General features: G+C 58.3%; 1 protein-coding gene and 1 long non-coding RNA gene across 3 annotated transcripts in view; one reads left to right on the top strand and one right to left on the bottom strand.

Moving 5' to 3' along the window:
• Positions 1 to 4,154: 4,154 nt before the first annotated feature.
• Positions 4,155 to 8,947, bottom strand: LOC122470261. Its single transcript, XR_006293874.1, has 2 exons — positions 7,756 to 8,947; positions 4,155 to 5,011 (listed from the first exon to the last, which is right to left on the bottom strand). It is a non-coding gene; the product is annotated as an uncharacterized LOC122470261 (long non-coding RNA).
• Positions 8,948 to 10,417: 1,470 nt separating this feature from the next.
• The window catches only part of TBX5 (T-box transcription factor 5), a 46,514-nt gene continuing 37,345 nt past the window's right edge, over positions 10,418 to 19,586 (top strand). The window contains exons 1-5 of one of the 2 annotated variants that reach the window (XM_043557684.1): positions 10,418 to 11,250; positions 12,942 to 13,126; positions 14,794 to 14,888; positions 17,064 to 17,183; positions 17,989 to 18,136. In XM_043557684.1, the coding sequence (XP_043413619.1) occupies positions 12,980 to 13,126; positions 14,794 to 14,888; positions 17,064 to 17,183; positions 17,989 to 18,136 (510 nt within the window). In that variant the 5' untranslated portion in view covers positions 10,418 to 11,250; positions 12,942 to 12,979. The remainder of the gene's footprint in view (positions 11,251 to 12,941; positions 13,127 to 14,793; positions 14,889 to 17,063; positions 17,184 to 17,988; positions 18,137 to 19,586) is intronic. The other variant, XM_043557686.1, reaches the window with a different exon arrangement.

Below are 19,586 nucleotides of genomic sequence, written 5' to 3'. Positions count from 1 at the left end.
CCTCAGACTTTCTTTTAATGTTTATTTGCTCTTGAGAGAGAGAGCGAGAGCGTGCGTGTGCAAGTAGAGAGGGGCAGAGAGAAAGAGGGGGGGCGGACAGAGGATCTGAGGTGGGCTCCGAGCTGCCGGCAGAGAGCCTGACGCGGGGCTCGAACCGTGAGATCGTGACCTGAGCCGAAGTGGGACGCTTAACTGACTGAGCCACCCGGGAGCCCCCGATCCTCGGTTTCCCCACATGTAAAATTAGCACTGGACTAGTTAGCAGGAAGGGCCCACTAGAGAGGGTCCAAAGGGCGGGACCGTGATGGGTCTGTGGCAAAGCCCTTGGGGGCTCTGCGGAGGGTGGCTGGGAAAGAGGCGGGTTGCAGATGGGTTTCTCCCCCCACCCCCAACCCGCCTGCTTCAAGACCTGCCCGTCCTTCCTCCTCCGGAACTGGTGACCGCAGCTTGGGTGGGGCTGTTGGATCAAGGGCTCCCTCCAGGGGAGCCTCCCCAGGCCTCGGAGAATGATCCATGGTGATGCCCACCCAAGTATGTCTTCCGGCCCGGGGTGGGGGGCGGGGGTGGGGGGCAGCCTCTGAGTGCTCCCGTTTTGGAGTCCGAGAATGACCGCAGTAGAGGAGACGCGAGGGTCCAGGCTGCGGGGGGCGGGGGGCGAGGGGGGGCGGGGAGGTGGTGGGGAAAACGGGGTGGGCTGTGGACGTGGGGACCGGGTGCGAATCCTGGGCGAGCGGAGGCAAAATGCGTCTGTGGGTGAGAGCGGGCGCGCCCCGGCCCCGCGGGCTGGTGTGTGTGACTCAGGGGGGAAGGACTGCCATCGCGCGTGTGGCTTTCTGGGCGCGACCGTGGGCCCCGTTTGCCGTCCTACGTGCGGCTGAGTTCACGTCCGCGCAGGGGCAGACGTGCGCTCGCGGGGGGTGGCGGGTGACCGACCACGAGCGTGTGTGTGTGCGTGGCAACGAGCGGGAGACTGGGCCCGTGTGACGGAACAGGCGTGTGTGTGTGTGTGTGTGTGCGCGTGTGAGATGGAACCGGTGAGGATGTGCACATGAATGTGTGATGGCAGATATGACGAGGGCCATGTGTGCGACCGTCGCTGGCCCCAGGTGCGAGGCGGTTGGCTCTGCCCGCCGTGATCGTGTGGGTGTGTGTGCGAGGGAGGGAACGGCCTTACCTGTACCCGCAGTAACTGGCCGTGCAAGGCCGTGTGTGTGTGTGTGTGTGTGTGTGTGTGTGTGTTGTGAGTGACTCCCAAGTGGCCGGGCCTGGGACACTTTACGCGTGACCTCTTGAAGACGGCATACCCTGCCAGTGAGTGGCATCACTGAGGGGCCAGGCCACTGGGCTCGGGGCGGGGGGGAAAGCTGAATCCCCCCCCCCCCACCCCGGGCACCATGGAGCAGAAGTGGCTTTTAGGGCCAGAAACTACGTTTAGGGCTGGAGGGGGATGGGGCCGTTAGAAGGCCTGGCTCAGCAGCCCGGGTGAGCGCTGTGCTCCCACCCCAGGTCCCCAGGCCCCCAGGCCCGGGAGGGTTTGGGCAAGCCACCCTGCCACCCTTCCAGTCCGCCCCGGTGTCCGCAGGGCTATGCCCGGTTCCCAGGAAACGCCTGTGGGATTTGCTTCCAAATATAGACTCTGGTGGCCCAGCCACCTTGTGGCCGGGGCCCCTCTGGCCTCCTGGCTGAATGGCGGAACTTCAGCTGCCTTCCAGGGGGCCCAGGCCCGCAGGCCTCCACTTAGAGCTGTTGGTAAAAATAATAATCATAAAAGTGGTCAATAAAAATGGAGGGGAGCTGAACGTCGCCTGGGTTATGGGCCCAGGACACCACTTGACCCGTCGTGATGTTTGACACAACAGCAGAGAGATACACACGCTTTCCCCTCAAGTGACACACGGTCGTGCAGAGGGACTGGAGGGTGACGTCCTATTCAGTCACACGGAGGGAGACACGCAGCCCGTGCCTCCAGGTGGACCCCCGAACCTCCAGCTTTGCTCCAGGAGGTGGAGCCTGGGAAGGGGGTCCGGAATTCAGGAGGATCCGTCCTGGGTCCTGGCTGTCCTGGCCGGTGCTCAGATTCAGGTGCTCTGGGGTCAGGCCCTCACTCCTGGGTCCTGGGCACTCACCAAGATGCACCGCAAATGGGGCCCCTGGGAAAGCTGTCGGTGGCGAGGACCTGGCCTCCAGAGTGGTCTGGGAGGAACTGGGAACGACCCAGTCTGTCTGCCGGCATCCTGGGGTGGGGGAGACAGCGGGGTCTGGAGAGGTGGCAATCTCCCAGACAGCAAATTGTGCAGGGGGGCGGGAAGACTCAGTCCCTGGACGGCCAAGGGGCCGGCAGGTGCCAGGTGGAGGAAACTGAAGAGTGACAGCTGGAGAGTGGGGACCCCTCGAGCCTCCCTTTGGGGCGCTCCTCTCAGGCTTTGGCTCTCCGAGTCCCTACCTTCTAGAGAAGTCCTTCCCTTCCTAACTTGGGGCAGCCAGCGCTGCACCAGGGGCTTGCCTGGGAGGAGTGGGCACAGGGGCAAGCAGGTGGCAGAAGGAAAAGCGAAAGGCCACCTCTGGGGAGGCCTCAGGACCGACATCAGGTCTCGGGGTCTGGGATCTGGAGCCCCTGAAAGGGCTTGGGACCTTCCTGAGACCCGCCGGTGGGACCCCGGAGGTGCGGGACTCTGTGGACGCCCAGAGGGGCAGCGGGGAAGACGCATAGAGGGAAGGGAGGGCTGAGCGTCTGGGAGGGGAACCCAGGCACCTGCAGTCCCCGCGCCCTTGCCTTCGAGGGGCGCCCTTGGCCGCCCCACACTCGCGGGCGCCGCTTCGTGTGCACTGGGGAAGCGACTGGGGTTCCCTTTCGGGCTCCAGCTGAAAGCACAGAGCCTAGACACTGGCGAGGAGCTGAGTGCATTTCGGCAAAGGCTGTGTGACCCGAGCGAGCCTTCACCCTCTCTGAACCTAATTCTTCGTTTTCGTGTTTTTTTCTTTTAAACGGAGTCGTGCTCATCGCTTCCCCTCCCCACTCCCCCATATCCCGCGCACCCCTATTTCCCTCCAGTGGGTCCTGGCTTGAGGCTACGGGGCCACGGTCTGGGGACAGAACAGGACGGAGGACAGAACGCTGAGGTTTAAGGAGGAGACTGTCCGCACCTCTACGTGCTCTCTCTTCCACCCTGCTCAGTTCTGGGGAATCTGGGTCTGATGCCCACACAGACCCTCTTCTGCTTCCTCCGAGGGAGGGAGGAGAGAGGGTGGAGACGTGCCGGAGATCAGAGCCATTACCCCAAAGGCTAAGCCTTCCGCAGCCGCCTTAGTTTGACTGAATGTGTTTTCAGATGCGTCAAAATGCTCCCACAACGTAACGGGCCTCCTCCCTTCCCCCTGTCTCGTAAGAGAGTTGCTCCCGGCTTCTGGAGTCACACTGCCTGGGTTCAAATCCCACCAGAGGGACGCTGTGGCCAGACCCCCAGAAGTCACCTCCTGACTGAGCTTTTTAGAGATAATGTGTGAGTGAAACCACCTTACGACAGCTCCTGGCCTGCTGTAAATGTTAGCTACTGTCAACACCTCAAATGCTAGATTTTTGAGCCTCAAATACCCACATTTTTCTCATCGTGGCTACGGGACAGGGGCGGGGTGGGGGGAACTCGAGCAGGACTTTTCTGAAAATATTAACACAAGATGCTGGAGAGGAAAGAGAGGCAGCCACCTGGGGCTCAGCCTGGAAAGGGGCGGATGGGGGCACTGACGAGCCAGCCAGGAGCTTTGGGGGACATTAGATGCCCCCCGTGGAAGCTGAGAGACAGGAGTTAAGTTTTGTCTTTCCTGACCAGCCTGGAGACGGGTGGCGTCCCCTGCAGAGAGCGAATCAAGAAGGGAGGACCCCAGAGGAGGAGTCACGGAGACCCAAACCCACGGCCCTAGGTCTCAGCCCGCCCCACCCCCCCCCACAGGCCTGTAGTGCTTCTCCTTGAGGCCTTCTCTCTCCCTCTAGCTCCCTCCATGGCCTCCAAGCCGGTCAGTGCCCTGGATCTTTCTCGGAGCTTGCTGCCTGAAAAAATGGAGCCGGAAAAGTCGCCTGTATCGTGCACTGCCCACCCCCAGAAGAAAGATGGGTATTTCCCGCTGCAGGTTCAAGCAGAAAGCAATGCAGGCCAACGTGCTATTTTAATGTTGTTTATATTACACCCACAATGGAAAATGTTCCCTCTAAAAGGAGTATAATGTATTCTTTCTCTCAGTAAGGCCTTGCCCACACGAAAGCCACAAATTTCTAGTTCCTGACTTTCCTCCTTCCACTGAGACGTTAATCCAGGCAGGCGAAAGGGTGGTGTGCATGTATGCGGGGAGCCTCGAAAGCAGAGATCGGGGTGAACGGTATATGTGAAGAGACAGAGACTCAGCACTCCTGGTCGCTGACCCGGTCCCAGGCCGCTGGCTGAAAATCTGGGGTTGCGGGCTTGGGCGAAAGCATCCCTGTACGCGCCCCTCGGAGGTCACGGTCGTCAACTCCAAGTGGGGGCTTTTGCTCCAGACCTGAGCCCACCCGCAGAGACGGCACTAAATCTCGATTTTCTCCTCCGTTTCCAAAAGGGGGTGGTTTTTCAATCCCTGCCGTGTTGAATCTGTGGAGGAGGCTCCGGAAAGCCAAGAGCCCCAGAGTGATGGGTGGGAGAAGAACCTCGAAGACCTCGGAACGTCCCGATGGTCCTGCAGATGCCCCATTGTTGAGAGTGTGTTGGACGGGACTCCTGGGTCGCCATGGCGACCAGGAAGACAAGCCCACCCCGCCAAATGGTCGCCAGGAACTTTTCTTTGCCACCAACCTCTGTCTGTTGCACCCCACGACAAGCCGTGGTCAGTTTCACCCCAGGGTTTTCCGGGTGTGATGGCGCGGCAGCAGCTAGGCGTCTGGAGGCCCCTGCTTCCGGATCCTTCTGTCGAGGCTGCCCCCAAAGACCAGAAACCCAGCACCAGGAGGCCAGGGGGGACCCGCTGCGGCGCTCAAGGCCCGGGGCTGAAAGGGAAGAAAAATTAGAGGTCTTGACCAAGCAATCGTTTTGGTGACGGATCCTTCCAGTTTGGGGTCTGGCCCCCCCTTGTCACCCCGCACCCCCACACGCGTCCCTTCACCTCCTCAAGGTCATTACTAGAGTTTTCACTCGAAGCTCCCCGGCGGCGTGGCCGCTCTGTCCTTCACCCCCACCTCCCCTGCACCGGGTGCCGAGCTCCTCCCGGGGCTGGGGCCTGTGGCCGCTGCCCTGGCAAGTTTCTCGGCCAAAGAGAGAAGCAAGGCATGTGAGGTGTCGCCATGCAGATGATCAAACTGGCTGTTCCAGGGTCAGTAAAACAACAGTTTAGGTTCTCTTGACCCAGGTAGGTCCAAGTCTGAAAGCCGGGTCAGACCTCAGGGATTTCCAAAATCACTGGCCTGGCTCATTTTGGCTCTAAAGTCAATGTTGCCTGAATCACTGGCTTGACTAGGAGGTATCTAGCTGAACTTTCTTAAAGGGGTGTGTGTGTGGGGGGGTGTTAGGGTCCCAACTACTATCTCCTTTGTTTGCTTTGCGGCTCCGAGTTCTGCCTCTGCAGTGTAGACAGGAACCATGCCCCTTCCCCCTTAAAGAAAGCGCTTTATGAAACATCAGACTGAGTCCTCTCGGCGTGGACGTCTTGCTCCATGAGGCCCGGGCTGGCTGGAAGGAGGCCCACGGGCAGCCAGCACTGGAGTCGTGGTTTCGTCTCTGGTTTTGAATCCGGCCCTTTGAGCAAGCTTAACACGTGTGGATTTAATTTCCCTTTCTTTCTCGCTTTCTTTCCCCCCCCCCCACCCTTGTGAGGGAACAAGAAAAATAGTCTGCCTTGTCGACAGCACGACACCGTTCCCTTTGCCAAAGAAAATTTGTCTTTCCAGAGCCCTGGAGAGCAGCGGGTTCCCAAGTTTCCACAGCACCCTCCGGTTGAGGGAGGGGGGTATGCAGACAGGCTCCCCGCCAGACCTGGAGGTATTAGCCCGAGTCTCTATCTTACTGGGTCAGAGCCCTGGAATTTAGTATATATTTCCCCCATGGCTTTTGGGGCTGTGGGCACATGCTGACTGCACGGGGTGGGGTGGGGGGCTTCATCCGCCAAATTTGGGGGAGCGGCCGGGTGGGGGGGAGAATGTTTCCAAAGCACAGGGAAGAACAACCTGGATAAGAGCGGTGGCAGTAATAATTCTCGGTGAAAATATTGGAGGAGAATATGGGATATTAAAATAATAGCCATAGCCAGTATGCTCCCCAGATGCTTCCGGTCAGAAGGGAAGAAAGGCAGGAATGGGCTAAAACACGGGGAAGGGAGATACGGCGAGGTCCTGGAAAAAATACAGCAGAGCCAGATTTAACTAGGCGAGAGGGGAAATGACCCCCTGAGAAAACGAGGGAATTTCTCCCCTGTAGACCGACTGCCTTTTTTGCAAAATGAGTCGGCCCAACTTGGGTTTGTCGTTATCTGTCGTTGCTGGAATCCTTCCTCATTGTCCCAGCCTTCTCTGCTCTTCTCCCTCCTGTTTTGACTCCGGTAGAGACGAGACCCGAGTCAGGCAGGGACGCGTTGGAAAAAAAAAAAGCGGAAAAGATGGTGTCTTCGTAAGCCAGGTCATTTTTTTTTGAGAGGAAAGAGACGGTGGTCTGTCTTTCCTTCAGAAACACTCAACTTTCCTAAAACAGAGAGGCAGGAGCCAGAAGAGAGCAACAGCGGTCTCCCCTTGTTGGTTTTGTTTCGGGCTTTTTTTTTTTTTTTTTTTTAAGTGGGACCCTCTACTCCTCTACCCGCGGTGATATTAAAAACAGGGCCAGAAGTTTGCAAAATTGAGGAAAATGCATTTGGCGGGGTGGGCGCGGGGGGCGGTGGAGACCGTGCTGGGAGCAGGTCGAGGAAGGCGCGGATCCTCCCGAAGAGGGAAGGGAGGCTGCTTGGGGCGGCTGCTCTTTGGAACTTAACTGCCCAACGACCGGGGGAAAGAATGGAGATGCTCAAAACTGGGGGAGGTCTTTAGTGTTTGCGGTCCGCGCTCCGGGCCTCCCCGGTGTCTGGGACAGCGGGTCCCGGAAGCCGCGGCTGCGGGATCCTTTGCGAGCGCGTCCGAGGGGCTGCGGGGACCCGCGCCGGGAACGCGGGGGAAGGGAGCCACAAGGAAAGGAGCTCTCGCCCAGCTCAGAGCTTCGCCTTCTCCTTCCAGCTCCGGCGGGGCCCAGGCCTCCGTTTCCGGCCCATCTAAGCCTGGAGATCAAATGGGAACCCATCCGCAGGCCTCGGGCGAAGGGTTTCTTTCGGCTTGCACTCTGGGCAACCGGGAGCAAACGCTTCGCCCCCAAGGGCCTCGGACTGGGGAAAAGATAATAGCTAGTAATCTGGGAAACGAAAGAGAATCTGGGGGAAGTCACTGCGGCCTGGCCCAGAGGAGAGACGCGGGTCCTGCTGGCTGGATACAGCAGAGTCTGCGGCCCGGCCGGCCCCGGGCGCCCGCGTCCAGCGCTGGAAACCGCTGCCCGTTCTCCCCGCGGGCCTGACCTTAGCTCCCGGGGCCGCTCGGTCAGCTGCGTTCCTGACTTTTCGCTGCCGCTCCAGCCCCAGACGGACAGGACCTGGAGACAGGCCGCGCTTCGGAAAGCCAGGGGGGCTAGGGGCCAGCGAAACGCGGGATGGAACCCCCGAAGCTGGGGGCAAGGCCAGATCCCGACATCCGCTTCCCTCTGGGCCCCTTGGCGGGGAGCTTACCCTTGCGCGGAAGGCCCGACGCTCGCTCGCTCGCTCCCGGGCAGGCCTAGCTCTTCGCTCGGCGCCGCCGGGGGCGTCTACGCAGTACGTTGCCCAACTGCACCCAGCGCGTTTCCAGCTGCGCGCGAAAGCTCGAGCGCATATCCCTCCACGGGGCGCTTAGGGGTTATGCCCATTGAGGAGACCAAGAATAATGATAATCGTTATTCCAGAACAAGACAGAGCGCCTCACCCTTTGCAGGCCCGGTCGCTGTACTTTTTCTGTGCAGAAATCACCCCCTCTACCCCGACCCCTGCACCTACTCGCACCCCGCCGCCGCCGGGCCGCGCTGGGACGAGTTGCGTCCCCGGACCCGGCTGGAGGTGCTCCCGCAGAATGGACTTTTTCTCAGTAAGATACATTTCGGACGACCCTCTTTCTTCCCTCCAACGCCCTGGTCTCATTTCCCCTGCGCGATAACCCGGTAATTACTTGTATGCAGGTCTGCGAGCAGGCACTGAGTTATCGCGTCCCAAACATAACCAGCTAGAGCGGCGCCTGGATATTCGTTTGCCGAGAGCTCCTCCTCGGAAAAAAATGATTTCTAAATAATAAGAGGACTCTCGTGCCTCCTCCAAGGGACTTCGTTCCACCTCGGAACAATTTGATTTCTTCCCAATCGTGGGCTGAGATTGGCTCCCACCTCCCTTCGCCAAGAGCCCCCCTCCCCCTCCCTAAGAAAATCGATCTCGGTTCTATTTGTGCCTGATGTTCGCCACCCCCATTTCCCCCAGAGAGCGCTGGGTTTGTTTATTTCTTTATTTATTCCCGCGGCCCAGGCGTCTGGGACTTGTGGCTGCTCAGACCCGGGGCTGATAGGCGAAGACGGACAGAAATTAACCTCCCGCCGCTGCCCCCCAGTCGAGCGTGACAGCGCGCGCGGGCCGGTTGCGTGACTCGTGACGTCTCCAAGTCCTATAGGTGCAGCGGCTGGTGAGATAGTCCGTATCGCCTGGTTGCCTCTTTATTTTATTGGGGTATGCCTGGTAATAAATAGTAATATTTAATTTGTCGAAGACCACAAACCAGCCTCGAGCTGGGAGGTACCTAGTACTCTTGACAGACGCTGGAAGAAGGCTTGGCCTAAAAGGGGTCTCTTTTGGGGGTCCTTTGCAAAGTCTTCACCTGAACCCCCCCACTCCCCAGCAAGGCGCCACTGCTGGCTTCTGCGCTGGAAAGAAGAGGTGGGATTTTTGGAGGTGAGTGTCTCCTTGGACAGCTATGGGGGGGGGGTAGGTTTCTCTGAGCACCTGACCTGCCTCCGGCCCCCTGCCTTCCCGCCCCAACTCAGCCCTGCTGAACCCCCCTCCCAGAGATGCTGTTTTTCACCGTGGAAATGAGAATGCACTCTTTGCATTTTGCCTTGGAGTGTCACCTGGCAAGAACAGATTCCCTTTGGAGGTTTCAAAATCCCAGTTTCTCTTGGTGGCCAGCACAAACTGCACTCCACCGACTAAGTGAGTCTGGCTAGGCAGTTACTTGGGGGAGTTCAGATTTGCCCTCCCGGGAGGGGCCTCCGGATTATTTATGGGAAATTCTTTTATCCGCAAATCTCTGAGAATTTAAAGGGATTGGAGAGGTCTTCCTAGATTTCCCCTTCCTTTTGCCAGAGATGCGGAGATTTAGGCTCATCCTGAAGCCACGTTTGTTTTCCATCTTTGGCCAGGGGTCCCCTCCTTAGCAAGCCCAAAGTCCTCTGAGCTGACATTTTGGAAGGGTGAGGGTGTGTTTATAAATAAATAAACCGCCTTGGTGAAAGGTTGTTTGCAAACAAACCTGGAAGGCGGAGTGAGAACCGTAGCAAATGCTGGGCTTGGTCCTTCTCTCCCCCCCCACCCAACCCCTTGTAGCCCCACTTTTAGGGATGGACAGTCCACTTTGTAATCTGGCAACGATGTGTCACACCCAGATGGCCGCTGATCTCTCCAGGGCATTTCTCCCCTCTCGGTGCCTCTCCCCAGACCTTGACCTGCAGGCCCCAGTCTCGAACCAGAGCCCCCAGAAAAGAATAAGGCGAGGGGGTACAGGAGACGAGGGTGGGAAACTAAGGGAACCCTGACATTTATTCGGAGCCTCAATGGTTGGTGCTCCAGACTGGGTCTGCTCAGGCTAAGACCTGCTCGCTGTGTTTACGCTTCTATTGACCTCTTCAACCCTCAAAATAATACATTTCAGAGACGGGGAGGGCAGGGAGAGGGGCCCCAGTGGAGATGAAAACCCCAGCCAGTCTCCAATGACTGTTTGATTATTTTAATAAAACTGGGTACTGCCGTGTACATCTCCAGCCCGGGAGGTCTGGTGGCCCCCGGGGGTGGGAGCCCCAGGCAATTTCTTGGCATCTTTGATCTCAGTCCCCATCCCCAATGCACCTTCACCCTGCCTTCACCCTGGAGTCGCTGAGAGCCCGGGTGGTGAGTGGGGAGGGGGAGAGATGTCAGGGCGGCCGTCGGCGGCCAGCCGGGCCAGGCGGGGTCACGCAGCTCTGTCTTGAGGTCAGCGTTGGAGGGAGAACGCGGGCCAGGCTTCAGAGGAGGCGCAAGGCATGTGTGTGTGTGTGTGTGTGTGTGTGTGTGTGTGCAGCGTACCGTTCAGACTCCGTGTTCTCTGCACAGCCGTGTCACCGAGATTACTTCCCGGGCAGAAGCCGACTGGGTTTGCGATGATTTGTGCAGGATTTTTTTGCAGCCACCGAGCCGAGCTCAGAGAAGCAGAGATGGAGGGTGGAGAGGAGGGGTGATCTCGAGGTCTGGGTTTGAGACTAGCGCTGTGATTTGAGTGTTCGGGAAATCTAGTGGAAAAGGTGGTTGGGGGAGGGAGTGGGAAGAGAGAGGGAGGGAGGGAGGGAGGGAGGGAGGGGGGGCGGGAAAGAGGCAGAGGCAGGCTGCATGCAATGGGAGCTAGTTGGATAGGCAATTCCAGTACTTTGTAAGCATCAAGGCAGCCCAACGTCACTGAGCTCAGCTGAGTCGGCTTGTATTTCTGAGAGAGAGGGAGAGAGGCCCTTTTTCTTTGGATTCCAGAACTTTAACCCTGAAAGCGGCGCTCAGAAAGGACCTTGGCCATTCCCAACTTCCCAGCTCCCTCCGGTCTCCCAACTCTCCCTCCCGAGGGGTGCAAGTGAGCAGGGGGCCCTGAGGTTCTACCCTCGAGGGTGCTCCCGGAGGCTGCCGCTTGCGTTCCTTGGAGCCCTTCTGGCGCCGGACAACTTGGAAGTCTTTAGGGAGAGCGAGCGAGCGCAAAGCGGAGGAGGTGTGTGTTGGAGGTGGGCAGGCTCCAGCGGTGGCCGATCCTTTGTAGGCAGCGGTAGCCGCTGGTCTGGGCGAGCCGTCCCCGGCATAGACCCCCACCCCCCACCCCCCACCCGGAGCCACCATGCCCGCGCCCCCGCCTCGCCGCCAGCTTCCCTGCTAGGAGCAAGAAGGGATGTGGTGAATGCACCGGCTTCACCGAGCGAGGTAACCGTCCCTGCAGATGGCCCGGGAGGCTCGGGAGGGAGCCCGCCGGCCGCGCGGGCTCCGGGAGGCGCGAAACGGCGGCGGGACTCCGGCCCCGCCCGGGACTGCGCCGAGCCCGGCGTTGCGGGGGATGTGGCGCGGCCCGGAGCTCCCCGGCGCGTGGAGCCAGGCGGGGAGGCGCGCGGCCCGGCGAGCGGCGGGGAGGTTTGCAGGACGCGCGGCCTGGTTCTGTCACAGCGCATCTAGCTTGCCTCCGCCAGCCCCGAGCTGCCGCCGACCGCGACCGGGGCGCGCGAGGGGACGGTCCCGGCGGCCCCCGGCGGCAGGCAGCGCACGTGGGCGACGCCAGCCCCGCGTTCTTTTGTTGCCAGCCGGCCGCGGGGCTCCCATCACCGCCTCGCCCAAGCCCCAAGGGTGTGGTGAGGGAAGCTGCTGGGGAGTCGGGCCTCGCCAGCCGTCCTCGTCGGCCCCACTCCGGGTCTCCGGCCACCGCAGACCTGGGTGGGACCCAGCCTTTCCCTTCAGCGGCTGCGAAGCTTTCGGGGGGGGGGGGCGCCATCCTTGGCGCCCCCTTCCCAGTGCAGCCCGGTGTGGGGGGAGGAGATCCCCACTTGGAAACGTGGAGGACATTGGAAAGCGATCAGAGCGGGGAGGCAGGCTCATCCGGGCTTGAACAGTTCTGCAGCTGTTCCTTTACGTGCTGGCAACCCCGGCCCGTTCTCCCCGTTGCGTCGGACCTCCGAGTTGGATCCAGCGCCTGCCGCCCAGGATTTGTCCGGGACCCATTTTGTCCTCCTCGGCCCGAGCTTGGGCCTGCATTTCCAGCGAGCCAGGCCCGGCTGAAGCTCGGAGAAACTCCCCTCGGCCTGGCCGCTCGTCAAAATGCCCGTCCGGGCCGGAGAGCCGAGAAAGCCTGGAGATCGCGCAGCCCCGGCGGCCTGCAGAGCGCTGGCCTGCCGCGCCCAGCAGCGCGCCTCCCTCCCCGCTGCTGCGCGGCCGCTCTCCTGCCTTTTCTGTCCGGCTACTTTTAATTTTTACGGTTGCTGAAGGTGGGGGGAAAGGGGAGGACTCTTACTGTTAAGGGACTTTTCATTTTAAGGCCTGTAACTGATAAAGGATGAACGCGAATTCTCCTTGGGGCTGGGTCTCTTGATCTGCGTATCTTTCCCCCTCTAGGTTCTTGGTTTTGCAAGAGGCGGGTTACTGTAGACGTTTTGCCTGCTGCAGGAGAATATGCCTCCTGTGACTTTTAATACACAGAGCCGTGATGTCCTTCTGTAAGTCTGACGGAGAAAAAACAGTTCTCCAAAGGACACTAGGTTTTTGTTTTGTTTTTGGTTCGTGCCCAATGGCTTCCAAAAATACCCAGGCCTTATCTTTATTGGCCCTTCCAGAAGTCCAGACAAATTTGACGGGCAGCTGGCTTATCGTGGGGGAGCCTGCGCAGGGGAGATGCGAGCCTCGCCGCCTCCTCTCAGCCTGACCCGGGTCTTTTGCAAGAGGTTGTGCGTGGTCATAGAGTAATAACAACGATAATAATAACGGGACCTTCCACAGCCTCCTTCAGCTGAGAACGGAGGTGCTGGAAGCTGGACACTGGGGCCCAGCTGCGCCCTCCTGTCACTAGAATTGTACTTCCAACCTCTCTCTCTCTCTCTCTCTCTCTCTCTCTCTCTGTTTCCTGGCCTCAGAGCAGGACCCTGCTCGGGCACAGGGCGCCAGGCACACCATGGCCGACGCAGACGAGGGCTTTGGCCTGGCACACACTCCCCTGGAACCTGATTCGAAGGATCTACCCTGTGACTCCAAGCCCGAGAGCACGCTAGGGGCCCCCAACAAGTCTCCGTCATCCCCGCAGGCCGCCTTCACCCAGCAGGTAAGAAGACAGCTAGCCTAGAAGCCCTTTGCAAAAACCGAAGGCCCTCCTGTGGGGGAGGGGAGGAGGGTGGCTTGCCCGTTGCTCATAATTGTCCCCTTTTCCTTTTTATCTCCATTCATTCCACTTTCCTATGCCCTGCATCCCCCCCCATTCCAGTATATTCCATTCCACTTTATTGTGACGATAATCTTTATGGCCAGAGGATTTTGGAAATACATTGAAGTTGTTATAGAGAAGCCTTCATTATCCGGCTGTTTGGGGCCAGCTAACAATAGCCCAGATCATTCCTTTGCTGCCCCACTAGGTATAGGCTCAGCCCTGAGCACCTCATTAAGGGCTGGGTCAGCGGCTGCTTCAGGCCGGCGTGAGCGATGGCTTGACCCTTCTTCAGATCTTCCTTAGCCTTCGCCTCCACCCGCCTTCCCCGAGCCGCCGCCCAGACCCTCGAGTTGCACTATTTGTCTTGGGCCGGGCTCTGGAGGGCTGGCTCGCTCTGGCCGGTGGAGGGGAGCGCCGGGCCGTGCCAAGAGGTTGCAGGGAGCCGCAGGCTCCCCTGGATGGGAGCTGGGCCCCAGTTAGAGGGGGAGAGGCCTCCTAGGCTGTGTGCTCTGTGCCCCGTTCCCCCCCCAGCGCTCTGGGTGCTCCAGGCGGCCCCTGGAGCCCTCCCATAATTTTAAATAAGGTGTCAGTTGGTGCAAAACGGGGTGACTTGGTCCGAAGAGATATTTGCACGTAGCTAAAGCCCTTCTTTGGGATTTCCATGGATGTCCTTCCTGGCTACCTCACTGACTCTCCTTTTTCCCCTTCCCGGCTCAGGAAAATGCGTGAATAGTTGTAGAGCACAGTGGGTACACGGTTTGGGGGACTTCGATTTTCTTTCCGGAAAAGCAAACCTGCTTATTGAGACGGTTGCGGATTATTGCAGAAACGAAGGTTTCGTCTAGAAATTTTTCTGCGTCGCTTCAGTAAAATAACTTTGAGCTGCATAGCGGAAACGTTAACCGGTTTCGGCTGCTCCCGTCATCAAAAAACAGCTCGAAGTGAATGAAGCTGGGTGTGAGAACCTAGGAGGTTTGTTAATAGAGGCATCAGAGGATTAACTTTTCGGACCGTGGGAACCCCTTATACGATCTACACAGTTTTAAGTTTACATTTTCTCTTACGGCCATATTTGCACCACCGCGAGACTCAACACGCGTATATGCACTATTTGCACCCCATGGGAGTGGCTACGTGAGAATGTTCTGAGTGGGCCTTTTGAGGTGGAGTGTTTTTGTTTTTGCTTTTGTCTTTTAGTTGCATCTTGGCTAAAAGGGTTTGCGATTGGCCCCAGTTTTTTTGTTATTTTTTTTTGTTTTGTTTTGGTTTTTTAAAGTCTGCTCTCATGGATGCACTAGAGGACCCTGATGGTTGGGGACTTTTCTCTAGCCTTGTGTTGGTGGCGTTAGGAGACAACAGGGCATCGTGGGGAGGTACACGGAGCTTGTACAGGGATTCCTGGGCAGGGCTGCTGGTGCTCCAGGGCTGGCTGGGGGCAGTTGTCAGCCTCAGAGCCCAGAGGCTCCGGAGGGGAGGAGAAGTCTGTGTTTGGGGGGCTGCTGGGGGGAAGGGAAGGCCCACTGCTCCTGGGGCCGGTCCGTGTGACTTTTCTCTCCTCTCTCTAGGGCATGGAAGGGATCAAGGTGTTTCTCCACGAAAGAGAACTGTGGCTGAAATTTCACGAAGTCGGCACAGAAATGATCATAACCAAGGCCGGAAGGTGAGCTGGCCACCTCTGCTGGGGTGGGTGGGGTGGGGGGCGCCTGGGCAACTTGTGGGGGAGACAAAGGAGGGAAGGTCTCCGAGATGCGAGAGACAGAGACGGGGGCAGAGAAAAGACTAGAGCAGAGCAGAGCAGAGCAGAGCGAGAGAGAACGAATGTGTTTTGTTTGACCCGATTTTGGATAAAGATGTTTGGAGAATTCCTCCATTGACCTGCATCGCTGGTGGAGGAAACGCCTGTTGGATTCACCTCCGAAACAGGGCATTTCTCCCACCTCGTATAGGAGAAGAATCCAGGGCTTTGGGGGCCATACTAAGTGGACGGGTTGGTCGTGGGAGAAAGTGGGACAGGCAGGGAGAGAGAACGGGGAACCGGGGAGGTGCGGAGTCGGCACGGAGATGAGACCCGCTCTCAGCCTTGACTCCTGGCCCCCACCCTCCGTCCCACCCTCCCTGACCTTGGAGCGGCTCCAGAGTCCCACCCGATTGCCAAACTCCGAATCGCTGAATGTATTCGCTACCTCTTTCATTGTTTATAGAAAGCGGGAGAAGCCTTTGAAACTGAACCGGGGCTCGGCCGGGCTCTATATATACAGACACCGATAAACACGGCAGTTTGGCCAAGACACTCACCCCAGAGTTCCTCTTAAAATCTCGCAGGGTTTTTTTTTTTTTTTTTTTTTTTTTTTTTTTTTGCTAGAAACGCTAAACTTCTGGGGAAAGCTATTTTGGAGGGTCATGCAACTCTGTATCCCAGGGGCGACTGTGTGTGCACGAGCCCGGGCCTGGGGACGTCCTCACCACAGGCCTCCCGGTGCCGCAGGGGCCCTCCGTGTCCCAAGGGCAGAAAGTCCGGAGTCCGCCCCGGACAGGCTCGTGAAGCCGGCCACCGAGTGTGTGAAGGGGGGGAGGGGGGAGCCGCCTCACCAGACGCCCCCGGTTCTCCAGCCCGAGCCTCCCGCAATAAACTGACAACAGTGACATTTATTATTATTTGAAATTAAACAACGTTTGCTCCCCCGCTCGGCCTGAGTGAACCAGGAGGCGCGTTCTGTTTACACTGCAGAACTGAGTTCTTCTTCCCAATCTGCTCTGGAAGGAAAGACACCGCCGGGCCCCCTCTCCCCCTCAGCCTGAGCTGAAGGGATTTAACTATAAAAGGCCTGGGAAGCCTCCCTCGAGCTTGCCTGCAGGCGCGGAGCTCAGGCAGATAAACACCACCAGGCTTCGGCTCCAAGGCCTCCCTTCACTCACCCCTTCCTGCCATCCCTGGGTGAGCCAGGATCCAGCAGCCCGTCCTTCTGCCCCGGCCAGCCTCGAACCCGCCTTCTGGCTTTCTGGGGAGCGCTCCATCCCCCTCCGCGGGAAGGCTGGGAATCTGGAGCCCGCCTGTGCGCGCTGAGGGGAGCGGGGGTACAGAGCCTTGCAGACCCCGCCCGAAGCACCCGCCTGCCCCTGAGCCCATCCTGGTTCAGGCCCCGGGGTCTCCAAAACCGAACCCGGATGGGTTTTGAGTTTCTTTGCCGAGGGCCGGAGGGCTTAGACTCTCCCAGGAAGGGCACCAGGTGCCTTGGAGAAGTTGGGGGGCGGGGGAGTGGTGGGATTGAGGAATAAATGTCGGCTGGAGGCTCGTGGCAAGGTCACCAGCTGAGCTCTACGCTGGGGGTGGAGGACCGAAGCCAGGACAGAAAGTGCACGGGTGCCCACGGGTGTGCACCCACCTCGGTGCCCGCATGTGGGTGCATAGCGGCCAACGCACCTGCCTGCACGGAGGAGGCCAGCTTTTGGCCTAAGAAGTCTCCTTCTGCCCCTAGATTAAAAAGTAGGTCTCTGGCTCTGAAAAGAGCATTTACAAAGAGCAGAAATGGAGGCCCTGGTTCTCTCTAGAAGCCCTCGCCTCCAGGTTTCTATTTTCCTCCTGGTTACAAATAATCACCAGCCTCCAGCTCACCTCTGGGCCTTTCTCCTCCCCAGAACTCGCAGGGAAACCCGGAGTGGATTTTGGCAGGAGCGGAGCGGGGTTCACTTCTCTCCTGAGCGCTTCTCAAACTGTAGCTTCTCCCGTTAAAATGTGGGGACGCGCTCTTTAAAACGTTGGCATTAATTCTCTCTTTCTCTGTCTCTCTCTGTCTCTGTCTCTGACTTTCTGGGTCTCCCTCCTTTTCTCCCCTAGGCGGATGTTTCCCAGTTACAAAGTGAAGGTGACGGGCCTTAACCCCAAAACGAAATACATCCTCCTCATGGACATCGTTCCCGCGGATGATCACAGATACAAGTTCGCAGACAATAAATGGTAGGCACCGGCGTGGGCAGTTGCGGGGGAGCAGGGAGGAAAGTGGGGGGAAAAAAACCCTCCTCCCCTCCCCCGCACCGAACGAAGCAACATCTTCTGAACTCCTACTGTGCCTTCGAGGCTCTTGCTGCTATCCCCACGCATCCTCCGGACCACCCCGAGAGGAAGAAACAGCAGCCCTTAGCCCCCATTTTATAGACAAGAAAACTGAGGCTCACGGGAGGTAAAGGGCTTGTTATCTGTTGCTGCAGCCGCGGGTTGTGGATTTTTCAAAAGGGTATTGTTTCCAAGCGCTGGAGGTATTTCTGGGGGCATAAAACCATTTACAGTTATTTTTTATGAGTTACCTGCTTTGAACATGCCTTTTTATGAAATTGCAAAGTCGGGCCGTGGTATTTGAGTCAAACAGGCAGGAGAGGAGAGGTCCATTCCTTGGGTGGATTGCTCCCCGTGGCTGCCCAGCGAACGGAGGCTCCAAGAGGAAGGCCCGTTTGAAAGCCCTCAAGGATTTTTCTTAGACTTTTTTTTTTTTTTTTTTTTTTTTTTTTTTTTTGTCCAGAGGCTTCCAGAACCCACCGATTGTTTGAGGGCCGCCAGGCTGCATGCCCCTGGTGCAGGGGAAGGAGCGAGATGGAAGAAAAGAGAGCCGGGTGGGGGCTCGCCTGGCTGCAGGCGTTCTGGGCGCCTGGGCTTGTAGATGCCAGGGGAGGGTCAGGACATTTCCAGATCGTTCTCTTAGTCAGCTGCCCTCGCCAGCACCACGGGGCGCTAAGTCTGGGTGGGTTTCCACCCCATCTCTGTCTAGGTCTGTGACGGGCAAAGCAGAGCCCGCTATGCCGGGCCGCCTTTACGTGCACCCAGACTCGCCGGCCACTGGGGCACACTGGATGCGGCAGCTGGTCTCCTTCCAGAAACTCAAGCTCACCAACAACCACCTGGACCCATTCGGGCACGTAAGTACCAGGAGGGCTCCTCCGGTCCACCCCTGCTCCCCGTCTCTCTCTGTCTGTCTCTCTTGTCCCCGCTTCTCTCCTCCCAGAGTTTCTCTCTCTTCTTGCCTCGTCACACTTCCAGCCTCTCCTTTCCTTGTTCCACTCCACCCGCCTGAGTCTTTTCCTCCAGGCTCCGGCCTTCCCTTCTCTTCCTTTTCCTCTGATTTCTCTCACCTTCTTCCCCTCTGGCTCCACCTCTCTCCTGTGCGGTCCTCTCTGTGGTCGGCTGTCCCATGCTCTGGGGCCACCTTTCCCGGGCAACTGGAGAACCGGGGTCTTGGGGAGAGGGAAGCACGCACCCCTGGCCTGGCCCCCAGTCCCATCTGTGATTAGGGGTGGCGGCTGCGTTTCAGATCTTCAGAAAACACGGTCCTTCTAGCCCAGTGTGTACGAAGCACCCGCTGCCCAAAGGCTGGACCGTGGTGGGAGCCATAGATACCTTCCCTACTCGCTTCCAGATCTTGCCTTATTATTGAGACATTCTGGCTGAGAGGGAGACCCCAGGCTACCTTCTCCCTCTTTTACGGATGGGGAAGCCAAGCTGCCAGAGACCAACCCTGATATCCCTTTTAGCTGATACTTTAGGGTTTATGTCCCCCCCCCCCACCGACTTCTAGCCTTCCTCACCCCCCGTTCCCAGGATGGGCTGGGCACCAATTCCCGCAGCAGGCACACTAGACCAGGGTCCTAGACCTGGAGTCTGGTTGGAGAGAGCAGCCTTGGTGAACCCCCTGAATCTGCATGCAGGACATTGCATGTGCTGCCCCCCACCCCACCTTCCAAGAGAATTGTGTAGCTTTTAGTGGATTCTCTAGCTTTGAGTAGATTTCTCTTTACCAACGAAAAGCAAATGAAGAACAAAACGCCGATTTGGGGGGAAATGTCTCTAGGTCTTTTGATTGGCAATAATTAATCACCAAGACAGAACCCGGTCTCCGGATTCAGTGTTCAAAACCCTTAGCTTGCTGATTCCACCATAAAGTGGGCTGGTTGGTCTTAGGACACTTGACCCTCATGGCAGCCTAGAAACGAGGACAGAAATATGGGAGGGGAGGGGAGTTGCCCAAGGTCATGCAGCTTGTATGTGGGAGCAGAGATCTGAGGCTTGGTCTAATTCCAAGGGTGGTCTCTGTCCTGCCATGTGGTTGGTCTCTTTAGGGAAAATCAACAAACACATGGTGCCCAGTTGAGGGAGCTGGGTTTGCAAGGATTTGATCCAGAGGGGAGACGGTTTGGGAAGGTCCAAATGGGAGACTCTGGTCCCGTGGGGCCTTAGGGCTAAAACACTGAGCCCCCAGGGTCTGGGATGGGGAGGGGACATTGAGTGCTTGCACCTCTGGCTGCTGGCCGCTGGCCGCTGGGGAAGAGAGAAGGCAGGCCCATTCCCTTCTGTGCGGTGGGAAGGAGCAGG

The sequence above is a fragment of the Prionailurus bengalensis genome, chromosome D3 (assembly GCF_016509475.1).
Source record: "Prionailurus bengalensis isolate Pbe53 chromosome D3, Fcat_Pben_1.1_paternal_pri, whole genome shotgun sequence".
In the NCBI taxonomy this organism is placed as follows: domain Eukaryota; kingdom Metazoa; phylum Chordata; class Mammalia; order Carnivora; family Felidae; genus Prionailurus; species Prionailurus bengalensis.
This window is presented reverse-complemented; position numbering and strand designations above follow the sequence as displayed.